General features: G+C 39.5%; 1 protein-coding gene across 4 annotated transcripts; it reads right to left on the minus strand.

Annotated features, from left to right (window-relative positions):
- On the minus strand, window positions 1–23,822 carry rrp1 (ribosomal RNA processing 1). Of its 4 annotated transcripts, XM_044132436.1 has the most exons (17): window positions 23,596–23,822; window positions 22,999–23,081; window positions 22,073–22,130; window positions 21,905–21,990; window positions 18,473–18,534; window positions 18,271–18,400; window positions 16,008–16,072; window positions 15,579–15,781; window positions 15,391–15,491; window positions 10,595–10,692; window positions 10,457–10,476; window positions 10,228–10,380; window positions 6,759–7,660; window positions 6,105–6,263; window positions 5,362–5,428; window positions 354–395; window positions 1–281 (listed from the first exon to the last, which is right to left on the minus strand). In XM_044132436.1, the coding sequence occupies exons 1-17, from the start codon at window positions 23,720–23,722 to the stop codon at window positions 157–159; spliced, it is 2,481 nt and encodes an 826-aa protein (XP_043988371.1). In that variant the 5' UTR covers window positions 23,723–23,822; the 3' UTR covers window positions 1–156. The 4 variants fall into 4 exon arrangements, with proteins under 4 accessions (XP_043988371.1, XP_043988370.1, XP_043988369.1 ...); XM_044132435.1 differs by having other exon boundaries at window positions 1–395; window positions 15,609–15,781; XM_044132434.1 differs by having other exon boundaries at window positions 1–395.
- Between the last annotated feature and the right edge of the window lie 944 nt (window positions 23,823–24,766).

The raw sequence follows: 24,766 nt of genomic DNA on the forward strand, positions 1-24,766 counted from the left end.
TTAAAAAAAGGAATGAATAACTTTATTTAAAACAGTCACTCAAACCAGGTTAAATGCAAGAATTTGGTAGAATAAACAAAAATAGATCCCAAAATTCAAAACAGATTGTATCAAAGGGTTCACAAAGACCATGTGTGTCTACAGTTCTACAGGAAATTAAAAAAAGTCTGCTGCTGAAGGTCGTCTTTTAGGTGTGTTTGGCAGAGATTTGGAACCGATCTTCTTGGAGAAGTTAGGGGTCTTCTTAGTGCTCTTCGACATCTTCCTGAAGCCAGAGGACTCTGTGGTAGGGGGAGACTTTAGGACCCCAAACTTTGGTTTTTGCTGTGGGTCAAAGGGCACCCGAGACAAACCTTCTGGACTGAGGAGCAAGCTGCGATCAGTCTTCTTGAACTCTAAAAGACAAAAAACAAAACTAACATAAAAGAAAAACTTCCTGCAACTTTCACATTTCAGTTCAATTTCAACTTAGAAAACAAGATTTCCACTACCCAGCAAAATTAATCTACAGACAAAGCAGGAACATGTCAATGAGCTCAACTTTTACTTGATGCCATACTGCATGCAATTTAAAAGGTTCACAAAATTAAATGGAAGACTAAAATAACATCCTAGCTCTTAAATATTCTCATTGAAAAACGTCATTAACAAGGCGGAATCAATTTTAAAAAATAATTACCGATGTAAATCAAAATTATTACACCATAGAAATCTGAGTTGGATTTATAGTCAATATGATAGGATATTAACATGCCAGGTTCATTCAATGTCAAGTCTACATTAGGGGTTGAACGACTACATATTTTTTAAGGTCGACTACATCATGATAATAGTCGAGTCGATGTCGACTAGTCGCGGTGACGTCATAGTGACGTAAGCGCAAAAACCCTTCACAACTACTTGGAGGCTTTATTAGCTATTTTCACGGCAAATATTGACCCCCCCACCCACACACACTCCCCTTCTCCTGCTTTTACTAAGTCTATTATGTAGAATTAAAAGAGCAATAAACAGATCATTCTTCATGAGCAGCGGGGAAAAGTTTGTTGCACTGATCTCTGGATAGTTACTATAGGAGTCAAATGATCACACTGACTACATGGTGCTTTTGGAACATCACAAGTCAAACTTGTTATGAACGGATCCCGTTTGGTTACAGCTGAATTCAACGAAACCACCTGCTTCTCCTCCGCCCGATGCGCGACAGGAAGCTCTGCTGACTCAGCGGATTGAACGATTTAAGATATTTTCTAGTCAACGTCAACATGATAAAAGTCGAGTCGATGTCGAGTTGACTAGCCGTTGTGACGTCATAGCAACGCAAGACGCAAAGCTTTGGAGTAACTACAGGCTTTATTACCCGTTTTCACGGAAAAATACGGCATTTACACAGAACAGCAACAAGTGAAACAACAAAACATCGGGATAGTTTATGATAAATAATAAGTTGCTGGGAAACCAACATTCAAAAGGAAACGCACATCTTTTAGATGGCATTACCACAGATCTTTATTTAATCAGCAACATAACATCATAATGTATTAGTTAGATCGTGACAAAGACACTTGCGAGCCGGCTAAGTGACATCCTTAGCGGGAAGGGGGCGAGATTTAGACGGCTCGTGTTTAATAGTTGACTGCAGCTGCAACTCCATCTCCTTTTAAAAACACTGTAAAACCACAAATATGCATCCATCTACATATCATTTAAACTAATGTATTAACTTATTTTTCTTGTGTCTTGTGACGTATACTGTGCTGTCAGATCAGCACAGGCTGTCACCACCGGCAATCACATGACTGCGACTAGTCGACATGAAATGTAAAAACTCGCGAGACGTCCTAGAGTCGACTAGTCGACTAGTTGACTAATTGGTTCAACCCCTAGTCTACATGAGGGTCAGTATTGTGTGTGGCCTCCATGTGTCTGTATAACTTCCCGATAATGCCTGGGCATGCTCCTGATGAGATGGCGGATGTTATCCAGACCTGGATTAGTGCATCAGTTAGCTCCTGAACAGTCTGTGGTGCTATGTAATGGCACCACAGTGGTGGTCAGTCATCAATGCCCTCATCATGCAAGAACTGCTGACACACTTCAGCCACAAGAGGCACCCAGCCAGGGACCTCTGCACAATGTGTCTGAGGATCGCATCCCGGTACATTATAGCAGTGATTCTCAATCACTGTGCCGTGGCATACTAGTGTGCCATGAGAGATTAAGTGAAATTACCCAATTTCACTTAATTAGTTCTAAAAAATTTGGAAATTAATAAGTCTTGGTCAGTTACTATTGCTGAGTGTCTGCTATAAGACAGACGGACAGAGTAATGTGGGTAGCATGCATACCAGTGGGTTTCTGTGTTTCTTACTACAAGACAAGCGAATTGGTGGTGCATGAGACAGCTAGCGGTGTCAGCTTTGGAGAACGTTTTGAAAAGAAAAAGTGTTAACTCTGAACTCGGCCCAGGACAAAGTTCAGATCCAGATGAAGGTCCTATTAAGAAAGCAAAGACTGTGAGCTTGAGGCACACAAGTGTGTGCAGATACGACTAAACAGAAAAAAAGGAGTGGGGGTTGTTGCATACAGGGGCAGTACACCGAAGGAACAAACTCTACAAATAGTTTCCATTTAGTGTAAAATTTGTTCAAGCTTTCAGATTTGCATATCTAATTTTCTCCTTTTCAAAAAGGATTTATCCACTTTGTGCTGGATGGAGCTATAGTAGATTTCCAGTTACAGAGAAGGTAGTACCTAGCGATCACAGAGGTAAAAGCTATTACTTCCAACCAAGGCCGGACTTAGGAGGGTGTGCGCAGACAGAACAATATGAGCGGCTCCACACACATCAAATTCACGTATGCAAAACTGAAATAATTCAAATGTGCATTACAGTGGTAGTAAACTAAAAGTTTAACAAGAAAGGACCAGAAAAATTATCTGTAGTCACCACCTGCAGAATCACTCTTTTATAGAGGTTGTCTTGCTAATTGCCCCTCATCTCCTCCTGTTGTATGTTTCATTTGCACAGCAACAGGTGAATTGATTCATAATAAGCGTTACTATCTAACTCAGGGGTGGGCAACTCCAGGCCTCGAGGGCCGGTCTCCTGCAACTTTTAGATGTATCTCTACTTCAACACACCTGAGTCAAATAATGAGGTCATTAGCAGAACTCTGGAGAACCTGAATGCACTTGGGAGGTGATTCAGCTGTTGGATTCAGGTGTGTTGGACCAGGGAGAGATTTAAGAGTTGCAGGACACCGGCCCTCCAGGACCAGGATTGCCCACCCCTGATCTAACTGGTGACATTAATTCACACTAATTGGAATAATAGTGTTTTGTTTAGTTAGGTGTTCCCTTTATTTTTTTGAGCAGGGTACAAAACAAAATTTGTAATGGAGAATTTAGGACTGGCCTATTGCATAGAAGTAGGCCTGTCATGATAAAAATTTTGCTGAGCGATTAATTGTCTCTAAAATTATTGCAATAAAAGATAATATTGTTTGAAAACCTTTTTACACTGGTTTAATGGAAATGACGTAATAATGCATGTCATTTCCTGCCAAAGATAGATACATTTTATGTTCAAAAGAACACTTAACACTGAAACTGATAAACAAAACAATCAAAAACAAAAATAAAATGGATTCTCAGTCTCCATTAACATAAACTGCACTTGAATAAAAACTAAACAACATAAAGCCAAAGTGGAAATAAATACTGCATTCAACCAAAAGAGCGCAGATTATGAAGTCTGTATACTATATTGCCCTTCAGTAATCATTAGATTTACATAGAGACGAGGGGCACATCCAACTACCTGATGCAATAGTTCACACTACTCGATTTTTTGCCCCGATTTTTTCCTTACGACAATCTTAGAACTTTGAGTGTTCTCTAAGAATGCTTGGTGCCGGCAGTTCATCCTGTAGTTTGTGGTGTGTTACGGGAAATTGTCATGGCTGCATGACAAGTCAGGACAACCCCTGATTTATTGACTGGGAGCGTTAACGCAGCCTGTTGAATGTGTCAGGTAGCCAATCAGAAAGGGCGGATTCCCTTCCGTGCTTTCTGAGGGAAAATTGCAGAGGGGAATTCCAAACATGTTTATTCAACATTTCGTGCAAAGAATATAGAAATGACGAGGGGAGGAGTTGGAGCGAAATTGATACAGCAGTTGATAAACCCTGTATCTTTTCAGCTGTTCTTCGTTAATGTGACATAAATAGGTTATAATGATATTCATTCAATCAGGACTGACACTAGCCACATGCGTTGCAGGTGGATTGTAGCAAAGCATTGAGAAATGCCTGGTTTTAAAATTAGTTAACTGGACCTAGCCATTATTTTGTGCCCATTGATGGACACCACACGCCCGATTGAGCCGTTATACCTAGGATTTCTGTCGGCTAATGTGTGGTCTCATGTTTTGAAAATGGGCCGACAGCTCTAAGATCGTGTAGTGTGCACTGGGCATTACACTAAGGAAATTAGGAAGGGAGGGTCAGTGGAGAGCATCAGAGTTGAGGCTTTTTTTTCATTCAGTGTGATTAACAGAAAGAGAAAAAGGCCGGAAGAAACAAAAAATCCGATAATTAAAATGAGGTCGATAGTTTTAATTTATTGTTCGATTAATTGATTTATTGTTTATCGCGATGTAGGCCTGTCTGCTATGTAGCAGACATATTTACTAAACAAGTAGTAAAAACACACGTATCTCTTTCTAATTTGTAAAGTCTGTAAAATATTAAATATTTAATCACCTTTACAAGTGCTGGACGTAAACTGACAAATACTTTCATATTCCAGATAAATTCCCATCCCAAATAAATCCAATTTATACCAATACAAGCCAGTCATAGATTATACTTCATGACCACAGATCATTCTGGTCCAAATGGAAGGTTATCACTCTGATCACTTACCAGATCAGAAAGATAACTCTGATCTGGTAAGGCCTTTCTGCAGAGTTGCAGAAAGACAACCCTATAGTTGTCTTTCTGTGCAGACTACTGTAGAAATTTGTCATACTGAGCAAGTGACAGTGTTACCACATAAGCCCTGGAACTCATTAGTGGTCATTATCTAAGTATTACTTGGTGGGCTTTGGTATTACTTGGCCCACCAAGTAATACTTAGATAATGACCACTGCAACCAAGTAACACTTTCACAACATCTGCAATAAATGTCCTGACCTGTCATCCTGGCATCAATACTTGGCCTAGTCCAACGCTTACCTTTTCTCTTTTTTTATGCTTCAAAAAATAAAACAGAATAAAATATTGACTTGCTGCCTAATGCATCACCTGCAAACAGTAACTCACTGTCACTGGTTATGTTGTTAGGTGGCTTCTTACCAGCAGTTTTATTATTCTTCAGACCAAATGTGACTTTCTTTGACTCTGATGTGGGGGTCAGCTGCCTCTGTGGAATAAGCACATTCAGTATCTGTTCATCCCATGCATGTGACTAAATGACTGTCCTTAGGAGGTGGGTTTTAGTGCTGTCAATCACAATCTCATGTGGCTGCTCATCCTGAATCATTGTTTGATAATCATTGATTATCTGTCTCATAAACTGTCACGACATGGTGACAACTTTAACAAATACGGAGAAAATATTTTTATTAAAGTTATATACTGCAGTTTGAATAAAATGTAACTACATAGCGTATTTGGAGAAGTCTGGATTGCTTCATGTATATTTTGCACATTACCTGTACTGTTGCTTAAGGGGAGAAACCTTTCAGTAAGCAAAAACTAATAGAAAAAAATTAAGCAACCTACTTGCATACTGTATGCACACTTTTGCATGTACAATTTATGAGCAGTAAATATTGAATATAATTCAGTATTGAACCAAAGAAAGCAAAGCCTTTAAAATAGTGATGCTTTTTATGGGTTAAATAGCCTCAAAAAATGTTAACAGCAGGGGGAGGGGGGGCAATCTAATTTTTTGTCATCTGACAAATTTTTTGCTAAGATTCCTGGTGGCACCCCTATCCTTAAGACACTCCACTAAGTAGACAAAAAGAAAAAAAAAAAAACCTCCACTGTGAACACAAGGCTGCAGTCTCATTAGTCGCTCAGCTTTTCTTTACCTTCTTACTGGCAGCAGGTGTACCCGGGCTGCCATTAGTCTTACAGTACAGCGCTGGTGGAACTGAAACCTCTCTCTGAAAGATGATAAAATCAGAACCTGAAATATTCTTTTTGTTTGTCTTTTTCAGGCTTTGGGGAGTCGATGGCTCACTGGCTACCTGGAAAAGAAAAGAAAATGACTGATGTTTTTTTTTTTTTCTATGACACTGACTTTGATGAATCTTCTGCAAAACATGGAGTTCTTTCCACCAGCAGAAGCTTCTCACGACGTTTCTGCTCTAGCAGATTTACTCTGGTCCAAATCAGTCAGTTCTGACTGAGGACACTGTTGTCCTATCAGATGCTGAGCAACATAAGAAAAAACTAAACAGAGTGAGAAGAAATCTGATAAGATAGTTGATCCGTCAGGATCAACGAGGATAGAAAACCTGCTTTTGTATTCTGGTGAGCTTTAAATGTCTACTTTTCTTCTCCCCCCTGTGTATAAATCACCACATCATCACCCCCTAGGAGGGAAGAGTTAAATTTCTGAGGGACACACTGCAGAATAGCTGACCTGATGACCTGGCTCTTTATTGTTAGCAGAGAAGTTTTGAGTAAGCAAAAACTGATTTTGGTCTTATCAAGAATCCTTTCTGATCTTACATACTCACATTGTTCACTTTGCTTTTCTTGGTTTTGTTCTTTGCTGCTGATATGCTGTTTACTGCAGCAGTTCCTTCCAACTCATCTGCCTCAAACTCAAACTCCACAGTGATCTTCCTCTTCCTGGTGTTAGCTGCAGATCTGATCAGCTCAGCTTCCCCTGCGGACTGCTCTGGGTCTGCACCTCCGTCGTCAGCTGACAGCTTCACACACTTCCTGCTTTTCTGCATGTGTTGCATGTTTCCAGCTGTGATCTGAGGGCTGCCAGCCCCCTTCCTTCCTTTGTGACGGTTCTTCCCGTTTGCTGCTGGTGGCGACCCAGCGATGGTCTCTTCCATCTTTTGACTCTTCTTCTTTGCTAAAGAGGCAGCATCTGTTGTCTTGAGTTTAGGCGTTAGATCGTCTCCTGGTGCTTCATCACAGTCTGTTTGTTTGGCCTCTGTTGCTATGGTAATGTTATTCCTCTGCAGGTCCCATGCAGGCTGCTTGTTGCTCCAGCCAAAAGCTGCAGCAGTAACCTTGACCAAGGCTTCACGACCTTCCCCTGCTGAAGCAGACCCCTCAGCCTCAGTTTTCAGGATATTCCTTTTCTTCTTCTTCTTCTTGTTCCCAGAGAGCACAGCTGGTGCTTCAGAGGACAGGTCTGTTGTAGCAGAGGTCAGCTGCTGCTCTCTGTCTGTCACCATGGGTTCAGAGTCATTGGTGGGGGGGGGCGGCTGAGACTGGGCTTCTAATAGAGCCTCTGAAGTGGAATATGGACTTTGTTTTACTAAATCTTCCAAACATCCGGCAGATTTTGAGTCGGAATTGTGATTCTGTGTTTTCTTCTTTTTCTTCTTCTTTTTATTAACAGGTGCATCTACAGGTTCTATATTGCTACTTTGCCTGTCGAGTGTTTCCTGTTTTATACCTGAAGAAGCAGAAACAGAATGGTTTTATGGCCTGAAGGTCCTGAAGTGAAGAACATTGCAATCTAAATATCGCAATTAAAACTTGGGCTACTTGTTTTTTCATTTACCAATTCAAGATTCCTTGATCTGACGTTAACCTAACCAGTTAATGTGCAGTTCAACTCTACCCCAGGTAGGCGTGGGTGTGTGTGAGTGGTCCTCCCTATTGTGGGTGGAATGTGAGCAGCAGCAGCTGAGATCAACTCTGCTGATCTTTGCAGTAACACTCACCAATGGAGAACCCCCAGGTTCTGGTTCTGATGGACTCAAATAAACCCAGATACTTCATTTTGTCTTATAGATTTTCAATGCTGGTCCAAACATAAGACTCAAATATGCTGATTATTTCACTATACCAGGGGTCGGCAACCCAAAATGTTGAAAGAGCCATATTGGACAAAAAGAACAAAAAACAAATCTGTCTGGAGCCGCAAACAATTAAAAACCTTATATAAAACTTATAATGAAGGCAACAAAGGCTTTATGTATTTATATTAGCTATTTTAGCCTATTGTCAAAATGACTAAGTGAATACATTCATGAGCATCGTGATTAAATGGTTTTTTTTTCCCCCTGCTGTGCACCCTGGACTACTCTGTTGTACAACGATGCTTTAAGTTTACCTCCTGTTACAATATGAATGTACTAAGTTTTGCTGCATTGATAAAATTAAATAAATGCAATATAGAAATCAGATTTGTGACGTCATTTTTATTATGATGATTCAACAAGAAATTTTTTTTTTTTGGAACTCAGAAAACCTGCTCCAAAATGCAATTTGCATAACGATCGCTTTGTAAATAATCACGTTAAGTGTGTGATTGAAAAAAAGAACAAAATGGAATGTCCTTAATGTGCCACCTCTTCCCTTCATTTGTACAACGATCAAGCCGGACATTTTGTTTTTCCTTTCAAGATATATTAGACTGGGCAACAAACCTTATCCATTTGTTGCCCAGATAATAACTGCAGAAAGTAACTGCAACCTAAAATAACAGGTTGCAGTTATTTTATGACAGCAGCCTTTTGAAAAGGTAAAGTATATAAAATTAAATTAATACAGTTTAAGTTTGATTTCTGTGCAAATGTCAAGCCAGTTAGTGCAAGGGTAAAACATAGCAGCATACTCTTCTCTTTTGACACATAACCGATGCAGCCATACTCAGACCTGAGGATGTTAAACACAATAATATCACTAAGTGACAGTCTAAATATATATTGACAAAAATCACTAATCAATTTATAAAAACAACCACTGTGTTACAAAATATATATGCCTAAGACAGAATTGTGTTCTTACGTGTTTAATGAGTCTTCTGTTTACGGACATCACTGGACAGCTTCGTAACATCGGGCATGTAAGATGTAACTTTAATCTTGACATGGCAGCTAATGTAGCACCTTCCCTGGAAATGTCTTTCCACATTACCGTATTTTTCGGCCTATACGCCGCTACTTTTTCCCCATGCTTTGAACCATGCGCCTTATTGCCCGGTGCGGCTTACATATGCATGTTTCCAGTTTTTTTTTTTATTTTAATTTTTTCTAAAAATTTGTAGCTGTGGCTCTATAGCCCGGAAAGTACATATTTTTGTTATTTGACAATTTCGCCTGCAAAGCAAATTCAGGTAATCCTTCCGCAATGGCAATGAATGCAAATGATTCGGTCCGGGAATTGTAGAATGTCTCCTTGGCTATTTTCCACCATACACCCGTCAGTTTGTTTGCACCAGCCACCTGCCTCGCACCCCGCCCAGCTGAAAGAAACGTGTCACAGTGCTACACACTGCTAATCACGGTCATTCTCCTCCATAACTTAAAGTGTTCCTGTGCTGTTCCTGATTAAACTCATAATTGCTCCTCTGTACCAAGCAGCTCTCTGATAGACAGCAGCTCTGCGGTCCACAGCAGACCTTTAATGTTTGTGGTTTCATTGACATAAATCATGAGTCAATCAGTGAATGTGGTCAGCTGTCAATCAAATCACTTCAGTGCCGTACCCTGCTCAGTGCTGCTGGTATTGTCCTTGATGTTAGGCACAAAAATCTGAGCAAAGTTACAATGGGTTACCATAGAAAAGTCTGGCTACCCCAGCAATCAGGAATTTCTGAAATAGGAAAGCTTTTTTTTTTAAAAGGTTTTATTTGCTCTAGTGGCCTTTATTTGATAGTTAATTGACAGGAAAGTGGGTAATGAGAGAAGGGAGAAGACATGCGCCAAAGGTCGCCAGGCAGGGAATCAAACCTGCAATGGACTAAGGCCTCCTTATATGGGTTGTGCTTAACCCCTGCGCCACCACGGCACATCTCGAAATAGGTAAGCTTAAAGAGAATGCATCAACACTACACTGTAACGTGTAGATTTATTTGTTTTATTAAACTTGGTTGAGATTTAAAGCATATGCTATATTTAATGGCATTTAAAGTAATTTTGGCTTTGAATGAGTATCTCCAATGATTTGGATTTACATCAGGGACCAAAACACAAAGACATCATTATGTGAGTCATCATAAAAGGAGAAACTAACCTGCGTCAGCTTTGGTCTTCTTCCCTGCTGGTATCCCTTTCTCCTTAGCATCCTCATTGTGAGCTGGTCGCTTCATCCTCTTCCTGCTCCCAAACATATCATCATCTTCATCTGTGGAAACCTCCTCTGGATATTCATCCTGTGGAAATATGCCTGAGAGGGAAGTGAAGAGTGAGACGATGTTTGATGCAAACAGGATGTTTGTGTCAAACAATGCTCTGACTCCTACCTTCACTAAGATCACGCAGCCTGAATGGAAAAAAACAAATTTGAATCAGCAAACAGTGTTATTTGAACAAATAGCTTTTAACAAGCTGACAAAACCTGAACACTGCCTGCTATGGTTGCATTATGCCCTTCTACTCACACTTTGACGATTCTGTAGAGTTTGTGTCGGTTATGTCCAGGTGTGTTGCTGCGACTCGCCAGCTCAAACAACTTGTCTGCCAGAGCAGCATAGTCAAACTGAAACACACATTATAAACCATGCATCACAGCAACCACTAAGAAACCGAGATTAACTATAAAAGAAGGCATTTGTTCACATCACTGAGGGCTGAGCCTGGATTATGGCCAGTTTAATCAAGAAAGGCAGGGGAACTTCAAGTTATTATCAGTATCAAAAATGGAATAGGACTGCAGGTACACTAAGAAGCATATCACACATTATCCCTTTAGCAGTCATTAGACTCTAGAACTATCGCTGCTCCCAACAAATTCAATAAGTGTTTACATTTCTGAGGGACACCGAGTCTGAGTGGACCATCTTATGCACTTCCATTGTCAAGGCGGTTCATTGGAGCTGTGGGCAAAGTTGTCAGTGTCTGTCGTGGCAACAACCCTCACACCTGCTGGTGGACACCTTTGGTGAGGGATGCCGTCAGGCTGAAGGAGGAGTCCTATCAAAATTTTATGGCCTGTGGGACCTCAAAAGCAGCTGACAGATACTGGCAATCCAAATGGCCCGCAGCTTGCGTGGTTGCCGAGGGAAAAATATAGGTGTGGGAGAAGTTCAGAGAGGCCACGTGACTTCCACATGGCTTTGACACAATTCTGGATCACCATCTGGTGTCTTAGAGAGGGAACCAGGGGGAATCATTGACGTGCAATGAGGTTCATGGCTGGTGAGGCACTGATTTAACCCTTCTGTTGTGTTCATTTCTGTGGTAGAACAATAATGTCCATGGGTCAATTTGACCCATGGAGTGTTTAATCATGCAATAGTGTCAGGAACCAAAGCATTCCTCCAAAAGATTATTGTATCTGATTATTAACTCCAATACTAACCATTTCAATTAATATTTGTGCAATGATGCTTTTTTTTTTATTTCTGACAAACGATCAATGATGTCAACTTACTCATTTGGACATAAAAAATGGAATTTACATTTTCTATGTCCACTGAAAAAAACTAGACACACAAAAAAAGAATAATTTCCTTGAAATTGATCTGTTGTAAATTCTTTCATATTAAATTTGGATTTTTTTTTTTTAATGGATGATGTTTATAATTGAACTTGAGATGCATATTCTGTTCTGGGTCAAATTGACCCGCTGATTAAAATAAAGTCACATGAGTCATGCAGGGAGTATTTATGTTTTCCTCCACTTCTGCCGAGTGTCCACTCAGTGTGGGTGGCGTTTGCCCATGGGAACAGAAAAAGTTACTGTCAAAAATTGAATGAACATCTGCTTTCTCGCAGTTTCGTAGTGAAGTAAAGAGAATAGTGAGAAAGTGGGCTTGTGTGTGTGGACATGTGTGCATATGTGTGTGGTGAAATATGGTTCACAGCTGGAAGGAAACGTATAGAATTGGACTTTTAAAAAAAATCTTTTTTACCCTTCAACTTGTCTACTGGGTCAAATTGACCAAACAGTATCTATGTAAAACATAGATGCAGGAGGGGTTGCAAATCTGTAAAATAAATACATTTTCAATTTATATGTAGAGTGCACCTATTAAGACAAATAGGCAAAATTAAGAGAAAGTTTTATGGAAAAAAAATACTTCCAACTATATATATAAAAAAAAAATGCTTTTAACTTTAAAACAGGTCAATTTCACCTGCAACATAACAGGAGAATTAATCAAAATCCTGCATGCTATTGTATTGTACAGGGGAGTCCGCCCAACCAGTCTGCATATGTTTTGTGGACTTGGAGAAGGCGTTCGACCGTGTCCCTCGGGGAGCCGTTTGATACAGGCTGTTAGGTCCCTGTACAACCAGTGTCAGAGTCTGATCCGCATTACCAGCAGTAAAAGCAAAGGTAATTTTATTTATATAGGACATTTTCAGCAACAAGGCAATACAAAGTGCTTTACAGAAAATACAAACAAAATAACAAACCAAAAGAAAGAGCAAAAGAAGAAAAAGCTAATAATGTTGATCCAAAGTAAGTAAGTATCATCAGGACGTCTGGGATGCTAGATGAGTATAAATATTCTCTGGACTTTCTAAGTAGGCTCTAAATTTGTAAAAGTAATGAGTGCTCCACATATTCTAAGTAATAATAAAATCTAAAACTAGAATTTTATCTGGATCCTAAGTTTGTTCAAATTACTTTTATGGGTTGCAGTAATAGGAGTCTTTCTGCATCTAAATAGCAAGTACTCAACAGTTTCTAAAAGATTAGCTATAAGTGACTACTAAACTAGAGTCTCTGGATTCTAAGTTTATTCCTTTTCTGGGTTAAAAGTGAGTACTCCACAGTTTCTAAAAGAATGAAATAAAAAAAGAGGAAAAGACATTAGGGCACATGGCAAGATTCAGACAAAACAAAGACATGAGTGAAGGCTGTGACATCACAGGGCCATGAAAGCATGTTGCTCAGTCTCTCGGCAGAAGTTTGACAAGATGTTATCAAGTAATGTTGCTGCATGGATAACAGGAGGGGGTGAGATGGGAAGGAGTGTTATGTTTACATATCTACAAGAAGATTGGAAATATGCAGCCCTTCCAAGGCAACACGGGGAAAGCCAATTCAGATACAGAGGTATAGGTCAGGTAGATTATAAATTTCAATCTTCCCTAAAGTCTCTCCAATACATCTCAGTTCCCAATTGACCAAATTAGTTTCTCCAAGATCGATTGCATTCCGTTAGTGAGTTTTGGAGTGCTCGGCTGGGCTGCAAGTCTCAGCTAAACTCACATCCAACTTGCTTCTCTGTCCGCACCAACAGTCTGAGTGTCTGCTAGTTCGGCGAAGACCATCACAAATTTGTCGATAAGCCAGGTATTCACAAGTTCCAAACAGCAGAAATCCTGTTATGAATAAATCCAGGGTGTATCCCACCGGGTGTGTCCCTGCAGGACAAGAGGGCTCTCCTGTGCACAGTCTTCTTGTCGAGAAAATTTGATCAATTGTTGACCAGGTTGACCAGATGCATAATTAGTAGATTTGGAGAATGTGCAAAGAAAGGCTCCAAAAATATAGAAAAAGACAGCGCAAAAATAGAGCAGGCAGGGCAGGCATGGGAAGAGAGGGAGCAGAGGAAAAAAAGCGTTGCCTTCACCGAGAGCAAGAGAGGAAAACTTGTGTTGAGGAAAATGGTCAGTCATGATCATTTCCAGTGAGAGTTGGACTTTGCCAAGACTGCCCTTTGTCACTGATTCAGTTCATTACTTGTATGGACAGAATTTCTAGGTGCAGATGATGTATTGAGAAATCCGTTTTGGTGGCCTTATCTGCAAAAAGCAGTGCCCTTACTGGTCTGCCATGGTGATGAGAGAGCTGAGTTACAAGACAAAGCTCTCGAAGCCCTCATCTATGGAGATGAACTTTGGGTTATGATCGAAAAAAACAGATCATGGATAGACACGGCAGTAATGAGTTTTAGAGAGAAATGAGCCAGTTGAGGTGGCTCGTGCATCTACTTAGGATGCTTTCTGAATGCCTCCCTGGTGAGTTGGACCAAGTGGCTGGAGAAAGGGAAGTCTGTGCCTCCCTAATTAGGCTGCTATTCCCAAAACCGACTCTGGAGAAGCGGAAAATGGATGAATGAATGAATGAATGAATAGATGGGTGGATGAATGAATGGATGGACAGCATTTAATTAATTTAATTTATATTCAATTAATTTTATTTGCATGGCTGCAATTCACAACAAATGTCATCTGAAGTCACTTTCCAAAAAAATAATTTAAATTCAATCAATTACAATCAAATACATTCTAATTGATCCTAGTTGTTGAACAGTATAGTATGATTAACTAATTATTCATAATATATTAAAAAGTTGCTATGGAAATTCAGCAGATTGCTTCAATTAATCTATTTATAAATTTTACTGATTTTGATCATGTGTCTATCGTGATATTATGTTTTATCTCCCAGTTCTACTCTCCCACAGTCCCAGTTAGTGTAATCTGCATGTCACTTAAGGAGTTTACTATTTCACCTTCAACAGCTAACACAAAAGGGTTATTGTATTCAGTCTTTTTCCTATTTTATATTAATTTCCTTACACAAGTGTAGATTTTTGAGTTCAAGTAAGATTTATTTTCTTTCTTTTGCTGCGTTCAGTCTGCCAGAATAGAAAATTGCTAAAAGAGTATCTCGGATTACATAAAATTAAAATTTTAATAAAGATCATCTAGCATCTGATTTAGGCTGAAAAGCCTCTGCCAAAGACCTCTGTCTCTTTGTCAGGAGTCGGGACCTTCTCTTTCCTCAACGTTTTTAATGCTGGAACTCTCTGAACACCGTATCCCTTAGAATTTAGTCATAGAGTTTACTGGACAAACTGAGTAGAGAAAGTGTAAACAACATTACTGATTTCATTCCACTTCTATTGATCCAATACCTATTCTCACCTTGATAGAGATAGTATCAATGTTTAGATCAATATGCCCAGTTCTAGTAGGCTTTGCACAGTTTGCTGCAAAGACGTTATCAGAACTTTGTGACATAATTGTGATGCAGGATCCAAGCCATCTGCCTAAAGCCTTTCATGTCTTCAGAACAAAACAACAGCTGATCCGTCAGCCCTGAACTGTATGTCGGCTGGCATGGTCCTGGCCATTACATCAGTTCAGCTCAGCTATCCCACATATTCCAACAGTTCCTCAAAATGCATTTATTAGCATTACTGCTTCAACAGCCTTTCAATCCATAAATTCATAGAATAAAAGGAATGATCTTTAAACAGACAGCCATGTTTACCTGCAGAACCGGTCCAAAGTCTTCTTCTGACAGCTCAGAGTCAGAGTCCTCTAAGTGAAGCAGATCCTCATCACTTTCTTCTTCTGTTTTTAAATGACTCCCTACAAGCAAAGAATCCAGGTGCCACAGTGAACTTTAGTAAAACACCAGTCGAGGTTAGAGGTGGGTGCTGCTGTGTCAGGATGTACCTTTTATCAGCCTGCCCTCTCTGCTCTTACCGATGGCATTTCTCCTCTTATCTTCCTTCTGTTCATCATCTTCCTCAGATTCCTGCCCTGAATCAGACTTCTGCGCTGTTTTCACCTCCTTCATAAGATCCTCCACAGCAAAAGGAGCCTGTTCAATGATGGTGCTGAATAGGCTTTTGCAAATTGCACTGAAAAGCGCATGGCTGGAGAAACAACAAACAGAAAAGCTGTCAGGAAAGGAGGACGAAAACTGAAAACAGCTATGAATATGGTCTAATCTCAGAAGCTGCTTTCAGCTTTGCTGGGCAACATTCAAACTGCAAGTTGCTACTTTCTGGATCTGTCAGCAACAGGCTGGGTGCAAATAATATGCTAAGCCAAGCAACTGTGATTTAATTCTTCATCCTAAGAACATAGAGGAAAACTTACTTCTTGGTTTTGGCTGCTTTCCTGCAGAACGGTTCTATAAAAATCAGGTTCTGATCAGCAGTGAGCTGCAAAAAAGCAAAGTCTGATTAGCAAGCCACATCCAGTCCAGGACCAATATCATTTCTCATGATCCTAATCTAAATCTTTATTACATTCAAGATCATGATCAAATTTTAAATACATTACTGAATGTCCAGGGTTTCCCCCATTGTATTACAAACCTGGCGGAACACCATAATTTTCTTGCCCCCAGGCTAGGCTAAGAGTTACTTGTTTTTATTTTCAGAAAAAAATTAATAATAATAATAATAATTTAAAAAATCACTTAATATTTTTTCCTTTAGTAAGCCGGACTGCAAGCGTCCCTGTTGAGCTGAGCATTTCAATAGCAAAGCAGAATAAACCCATTTTTCATTCCTAAAATATGGGTGTGTAGTTGACGCATTTAACAAGCTACAAAGCCGAAGCACCGATAAATCACATTCCATCACTAGGCCCTCTGTGTGCTGCTTGGTCTCTGAGGTTTACCTCAGCGTGGATCGCGCACATCCTTTCACTCAGACTGGACACAGGTTGACTGGTATGGATATTCACATGAACCCTCTGTGATGTGAGGACTTATTTTTCTTTGCTGAATCTTTCATCAAGGTAGGAATCAAGTTTAAAACCCACCACATTAGCTTTATGCAGCTTTATGTGAACCACACGTATATAACCTGTCGCACTTCCAGAGGTGCACGTTGAGAATAATCTGTCTTTGTGAACAAATATTTATGTCCAGTGTTTACATCTCAACACGTTCCCAGCACTTGGCTCTGTGTCTGCGCTAATAAAGTTTATGTATGTGGTCCCAGCTGGACAGTGCATTGGTGGTTAAGTGGTTCAGCCTGTGGAGGAACTTTTGCGCTCACCTTGTAGTTACGGAATCATACTGGTTTGTTTTATTTTCCAGTTACAAGATGCATCAAACCATATCAAATGCTTTGTCTACTTAGTCAGCCTGGAGATCAGAAAAACTTGTCCATAAAGCTTGGGAAACCAAAAGAGTCTCAGTGACCCTTATTAAAAACTCAATAGACCCAAAATGGAAGAGCTACTAAATTCACATAAATAAAATCTCATCTGTCCCTCTGTATCCAGCAGAAATGCACAGTGCAGCGGATTTAACTCATCATGCAGAGCCGGCCCAAGGTCATGTGAGGCTTTGAGCAGAATTTCTTCCTGCTAAGAACATCAGCACCATTTGCAGCATTTCAACATGGAAATTATAGGAGAATGGCCTAGTTTAATTGGCCAACCTAAAAAGCAATCGGTAAAAATTGCACTTTACTGACTGAGCTCAAACTCAAAAAATAAACTCACAGTATGAAACTTTAGCTATGGTAACAAAACAATCTAACTATGAAGATTGTTCTTTGAACTTTTACAAAGCAAACTTGCCAGCTCCTTAAAATCTTAGATTTAAAAGTTAAACAATTTAGAATATTTTAATTTATTTTGCTAAATGATATTAAAACCAATATCTGTGGTTTTAAAATATTTGCATTTATGGGGGGCCCTTGGAGCAGCTGACGTAATTTGGATTAAACCAGGGGTGTCAAACTCCAGTCCTGAAGGGTTGGTGTCCTGCAACTTTTAGATGTATTTCTGCTGCACCACACCTGAATAGAATAATTAGGTCATTTGCAAGGCTCTGGAGAACTTCTCTATACAAGGAGGAGGTAATTAAGCCATTTCATTCCAGTGTTTTGTACCTATGGCACATCTAGGACACCAGCCCTTGAGAACGGGAGTGTGACACCTGTGGATTAAACAGAAGTGTAAAAACTGATATTAATTTCAATTGTATTTTTATAAGACTATAGTTGTGGGCATTAATAGCATTTTACCATAAAATATAATTACCCAGTAATATTTTGATATTTCCTGTCAACTTAACATCTTTTAATACAAAAACATGGTGGGCCGCCTCAGCAGACCAACCCCTGGGCTTAGCAGTTTTCTGGGGGAAACCCTGAAGTCACTTGTTGAATTTCATCAGCTCCAGAACAACTTTGAACAGAGAGTACAGTAACTGGTGGTGGTAGTTTACTTAAAAGCATTTCCTCTGACTTATTAAAGCCAAGTTAATTTCTAACACGCCATGACCTACACACTGTTCACACAAACAGCAGCAACTTGTCTCCACCAGAGGATCTGAAGTTCTTCTGGCTTTTGGTTATAAATCCCTTAATTGCTATGGTTACCAGTGGTGGTTCTGTACCTCTCCAGCACCAACAGCTGCCAGTTCCGTCATGTAAAGATCCAAGATGTGTAACAGCAATCCAGAGGGCGTCTCACTGTCATTTTGCAGAAGATGACACTTCAGCAGCTCCAAAAACTTCCCAACCGCACTGAAAAAAGCAGTTATTTATTTTATACACTGTTAGAGTTCTGAAATTGAAGTTTTTCTTCCAGATCCTTACCTGCGTTCCCAGTTTCTCCTCCTCAGGACGTCAAACGATTGTCGGAACACAAAACGAACCAGCTAAAGAGGGAACATTAAACATCTGTCTCTTACCAAGAGGTATTTGAAAACTTAAGCCCATAGACACCAAGTGGAACAAATGAAAAGTTTTATGAAACAGAGTGGAGCTGTTGCAGATACCCAAAACGTGGTGTGAGGAGTGATGAATCCTGATTATGGCCATATTTTAACAGAAAGACTTGAGAGTTATAAACATCTGTAAGTTTGTCACAGTTAATTGTTCAAACTAATGGCAAACATGGCAAAACAATTAAGGTCCTTTTCAACTGCATTATAAAAAAGAAAAGGATTAACAACAGATGAGTTTACTGAAGCTTGATGTGATGAAGGAATCCGATCCAAATATCACTTCAGTTCAGATTTTTATGACAAGAGTATAGCTAGAAAAAGGCTACACAGCTTAGATTATTATGGCACACTGAAGAAAGTAAAGAATTATTTGCATAGGATTTCTCACAGATAAAAAAAAAAGCAGAAAGTGCTTTTAAAACATATAAGAAATGCACATAAAAACTCAAATTATATGAAAAGCCTGTCTGTACAAACGCAGCAATAAATGTGTTTATAGATGCATTTCAAAATAATCAATAGAATCGACAACTTAAAAATAATGAGAGAGAACTCCACGATCGGGGCCAATTCCCACAAGTATTTTTTATGTGGGTCTGATCAGCAGACCTCAGCACTCTGCTGAGGTTTAAGAACGTCAGAGACATACTGGAGGGCCATAAAAGTTCAAATAAGAAGTTTAAATTGAAATGTTAAATTCACTGATAAACAGTGAAGAGCAGCTAATACAGGAATTATATGAGCTTCCCTGTGTGTCTCTGTTAAAAATCTATACAGTTTGCATCATACATTGAAACTGTATTCTACAGGTAAAAACACTGTTACAATAATCCACCCAAGACTATACAAGGCTTCAAAAATTTCCAATTCACATCTAGACACCATTGTTCTGAGTTTAGAAATATTTCTTAGATGACCAAAACAGTTTTAAGTTTGGAACGATAATCGATAGTCATGAAACTGTCAAAAATCACAACTAGATATCAGACTGAACGGAAGATCCTAGGAAACTGGTGTGCTTTCTTATTTCAGGAATCTTTTGATCAGCCACCATCAGTGTTTGTTCTGTTGGAGATCAGTTCATTTATAAGCATTTTATTTTTAACCAATTCTTAATCTCAAACAAGGTATCAGACATAAATCAAAAAACTCAGAGGGTAAAAAAAAACAGAATAACTAAGTTGGCAGCACAGGAATGACAAGAGACATGATCAAAATGGCTTATAATCTGGGCCAGGGGTTACCAACACTGTGTTGCCCACGGACCAAGTTCTAAAAATAGCCATTGTCATCACGGAGCACTGCCTAAAATATTATTTATTTAAATCTTTTTACAATGAAAAAATAGCAATTGTTTATATTTAGAATTTAAGAAAAGGAAATTATAAAAAGGTTTAAAATAAAATGCCTTTTGTATAAAACTCTTTCCTACGGTTAAAGTTCAGAACTATGCGCAGGTGCCTGCAGGATATTATCAGAGGGCAGCAGTATCTGCGGCTGTACATACACTCCATAGCTTGAGATTTTCCTTCAATTAAAAAAAACAAACTTTTTTAATTCCTGGAATTTTTATTATTTAACCCTTTTTACTACACAATTGTGCAGAGAAAAAGATCTTTTGTGCCAAAACATCTTGTATATAGCGCACATCTGAGTGAGTCTCTGGGGGTGAGCACCCAGAGCCTATATCTTATTGTTCAGTTTACTTTCATTTATTTGCCGGCTTGGCGCGTTTACTGTAAGATAAAAATGAATGACAGGAGTATGAACCTCTCGTAGTTCTAAAAGCGGTCATTTGGATCCCGGCAGAGCTTTTTACCATGTGCGGTTCTGGCTGGCCGTCGGTTTATGAACTTCTTTGTTTCTCAAACTAGAGAGCTGATAGGTTACCTGTCAGCTGACATCTGCCGCTCTTCCTGACCATCACGCTAAGACTGTGGGTTAAACAATTTCATCTAGTCGAATTTAAGAAATATTGTTGCTTCACATTCTCGGGGTCTGGACGTCGGACACCACCTGAATGTGATCAACACCCTCCTCTTTCCGTGAACCACCAGGGTAGGCATCGCTTCCATGTCTTTAGTATTTAGCATTGTCTGTGATCTAGGTTTGTGCTGATTTTTGCACGTTGGAGAGGTGGTTGTGCTCTTGCAGGTCAGGTGCAGGTCAGGAGCGGGGGGTAGTTTTGTGGTACCCCCCGACCTGTCAGACCTTTTTCTTTTGACATCTGTTGGTGACAGCCAACGCGTTACCCGTCAGCTTTTCACTTCGCAAAACCACAAAAAAAGTTAATAAACCGGCGACCCGCCAGAACCGCGCACACTGTAAGAATCTCAAGCGGGATCTTAGAACTACAGGAGGTTCAACCTCTGCTCATTCATTTTTAACAGAAAAACGCCAAGATGTAAAATAAACAAAAGCAAACTGAAAAATAAGATTTAGGCTTTGGTGTGCCCCACCTTACCCCTCCCAGACTGATACAGCTGTGTGTACAATATCTTTTGACACAAAAGATATTTTTTTCTCCGCAATTTTGCTAATAGTAAAGAGGGTTAGAAAATAAAACATACAATAACTATTCTTTACTTTTTATATTTAAAGTAAATTTTCAAGGTACTAAGTGCGTACAACCGTCCAGCTGCAAGAGTTACTGCACCAATCCATACTCTCAGTCACTTGTGGGCAATTTAGAACAACACAGAAGAGCTCCAAAAGGTAATCAAACTTAAAACTCTGTGAACTTAGAACTTCTGATCACATAATAGCAATTAAATATATCCGCCATGGTAAATCATTACTGATAACTATTGTGAGTAGTCCCTAACATTAATATGATCAGGCAGCATATACCGTAATCATATATGTGTACCGTATATGTATTATTGTTATAAAGGCTGAGCCAAGAAAATTTATGTCTTTATCAAACAAGTAGCCCTTCGTGTTACTCTGTATCCATGAAGTAGTTCCCAGTCTCAAAAAGGTTGGTGACCCCTGGTCTGGGCTGAAAAAGTAATATACAATAAAACCAGGATTGGGCCAATAACAAATCTCTGGGGTAAATCATATGACAGATCTGATGAGTCAGACATTATTTGATTAATGTAGACCCTGAAGGATCTGTCTGAAAGGTAGGATGCGAACCATTGTAAGACAACACCAGTAAATCCACAGTCTTTGAGTCTACTCATGTCAAGATGACATGATCAACTGTGTCAAAAGCAGAGGTAAAGCAAAACCCAAAAGCTTCCACTTGGGTGAGTGGTCAGTAAATGATCTCAGTTCTATAGCAAAGAGAACAAACCTGGTAGTACTTGTCCATCCGCAGCCGGTCAATCCCGGTCCACTCTCGTTTCAGGGTCTGCAAGAAGCCTTCCAGGTACATGAGCTCTGCAGGGAAATCACCTGTTAGCCAGAGAGCAGGTATATGGTTCAACTGTCATCACTATGAAATGGTGCAGCAGAAACTCACGTTTATCCAGATCATGGAAGTTGTGGATGAGGGTGGAGATCTGGTTGGACAACTCCTCCTTAGGAAGCAACAGTGAAGATGAGCTAAATATGACTGGAGCAAGTAGAACCATGAGCTAATGAACTAAAACCACTACAACAATTGTATTAACTAGACTCAGATGATACATAGTGGTTCGAATCCATTGGATCACTGGTAATAACTTGCAGCGCTTCATCATTTACATACAAACTGATTCAAACAGAGAAAAATCAGGATTTCAGTGTTTCATACAGATCTCAAAGTGATCTAGATATCAACCTGTCAACCAGACAGTCAGATGAAGCTGAAACTAAACTACATATTTACATAAACATGAAAATACAGAAAACCCTTTTCTTCTTCTGTTTCTTTTTTAGATCAATTAGATTTACATCAATTGTTTCTTTGTGCTAAGAGCCAGAAAAATGACATTGAATAAAATGTCTTCAAGGTCCACTCTTTGCAGACACCAACATTACTACACCTTTAAGCCATCAAAGAATTCTCGGTTATGATGTAATAGTTTTGTAAGCTTCTGATATCCTAATTGACATTTGTGTTAAATGGGGGACCACTGTAGATGAATTTTAAGGCAACACCTCAAACACACCACTGCCTTGTGTGACATCACGGCAGGTATGATGTCATGTTCTACCCATGCTTCATCCATGGGTAGAACTTCCAGATGCCTGAGGCGGAGACATTCATCTGTAAGAATGTCCAGTCCTTTTGCCGTTTATGAAGGACAATGAAGCTGTGTCGCAGAATTATGTGGATTAACCCCAGAATAAAAATGAAAGAAAACACTCTTCAGCATATTGTAAAATAAATAAGCTTCATATGTTTAAAGATGAAATCTGAAGGGACGTCACTAGGAAATTAACCCGACACACACACAGGCACACCTGTAACAGAGCTTTGTCCTGCATCCACAGGCAATAGAAGAGGCCCTTCCACAACTTGAGGAGTTCATCTCCTGTGAATCCGCCTGAAAAGCAGACACAGCATCACTTAACCCATACTAGCTACAGCACAACATGAATTTTGAGATAAACAGATGCTCTTCGAAATCTGTGACTTTTACTGAGATAATCCTATCAAGTGTAAATCAAGGTGCCCAACTCTGTCCTCCAACTTTTAGATGCATCCCTGTTCCAACACACCTGAATAAAATGTCGAATTTCTTTATAGTTCAGTTCTTCAGAGGCCTGCTAAGCCATTCATTTAGTTCTGTGGGTTGGAGAGGAGTAGCAGCTAAGAGTTTCAGGATAGTAGCTCTGGTGCTCTGGACCCGGGCAAAATCACATATTAGCTAGGCTAAGACTTGTTTTATCACCAGGAAGAGCCCAAGTCATGATCATTGTTGCTAAAATCTGATCATTACCGTGTGGGGACTACGGGGCCCCTGTCTGTCTTTAGCTCCCTCCATATGAGAGCCCCCGGGGCCCGTCCATATGGAGAACGGGCCTCGGGAGTGGAGGCGTCCAGGTTAGTTAGCTTACCTGCGGTTCTCAGTGAGCGGGCGCTGATGTATTTCCGTAGTTTCTTCATCGCCTTGATCCGGACGGCCTTCTCATTGGAGGCTAACCTCTGGGCTAGTTGGACCTCCGGGTCCTGAACCGCTGCCATGCTCTCACGATCTCACGTGGATACTCCTCTCTCTTCACACGTTTTCGCTTGCGGCGCGAGTCGATGACGTTCTTCTTCTTCTTCTTTTTTATGGCGGTTGGCAACAACTTTTAGATGTGCATTACCGCCATCTACTGGACTGGAGTGTGGATCAGGACGGTAACTATATACAACCCCCTCAAAACAACAACAAAACAAAACAAAAAAACATATCTTTTCTATCAATTTTGTTTTCTTAAGGTAATTAATTAAATAACTTATATCTTCAGAAGTAGAAATTTTTTCCCAAAATATCTTGTAAATTTAACTGTAATTTATTTTCTTGTAACCGACTAACTAATTTTCTTCTCTCAACAGAATATTTGGTACAGAACGAAAAAAAATGTTTTACCATCTCTTCTTGACAACAATAATCACAACTTCCAGTTCGATGTTTTCCTATTTTAAATAAATTACTGTTTAACCTTGTATGTCCAAAACGCAACCTAGATATAACTGTTTCCTCTTTTCTATTTTGTCCCGTTCTCCTCATTGCACCAACTTTTCTTTGAATACTGTACAGCCATCTACCAGGTCTATCTTCCTCCCACTGTCTCTGCCATCTTTCCTTAACCTTTTGTTTAATAATAGATTTGATTTCTTCTTTACTAAATGGAACTAATATATCAATATCACTATATTTTGAAGCTTGTTTTGCATATTAGCCAACACATTCCCTCTTATTCCTATATGTGACGGTATCCATGTAAATATAACTAATAAACCCATTGCTTGAATTCTATAAGTTATTAACTGAATTTCTAATAAAAGATCCGGTCTACTAATAGCGTGATTATTTTTCAATGAACATAATGAAGAACTTGAATCAGAGCATACTATGCTTCTTAATGGACGGACTTCCTCAATCCATCCTAAAGCTAAAATAATTCCCATCATCTCTCCGGTATAAACTGATACTCCATCAGTAATTCTTTTACATTTTTTAACTCTGAATTCTGGAACAATGAAAGATACCCCATTATTGCTACTTGAGTTTTTAGACGC

Source organism: Gambusia affinis, linkage group LG11 (genome assembly GCF_019740435.1).
Source record: "Gambusia affinis linkage group LG11, SWU_Gaff_1.0, whole genome shotgun sequence".
In the NCBI taxonomy this organism is placed as follows: domain Eukaryota; kingdom Metazoa; phylum Chordata; class Actinopteri; order Cyprinodontiformes; family Poeciliidae; genus Gambusia; species Gambusia affinis.

Coding starts and splice junctions, on each gene's coding strand:
- rrp1 (XM_044132434.1), bottom strand. CDS start 23,722: ATGGCAGCGGTTCAGGACCCGGAGGTCCAACTAGCCCAGAGGTTAGCC. Junction 15,492..15,578: donor AGAGGGCAGGCTGATAAAAG/GTACATCCTGAC, acceptor CTTTGCTTGTAG/GGAGTCATTTAAAAACAGAA. Junction 5,429..6,104: donor CACCTGCTGCCAGTAAGAAG/GTAAAGAAAAGC, acceptor CTTATTCCACAG/AGGCAGCTGACCCCCACATC.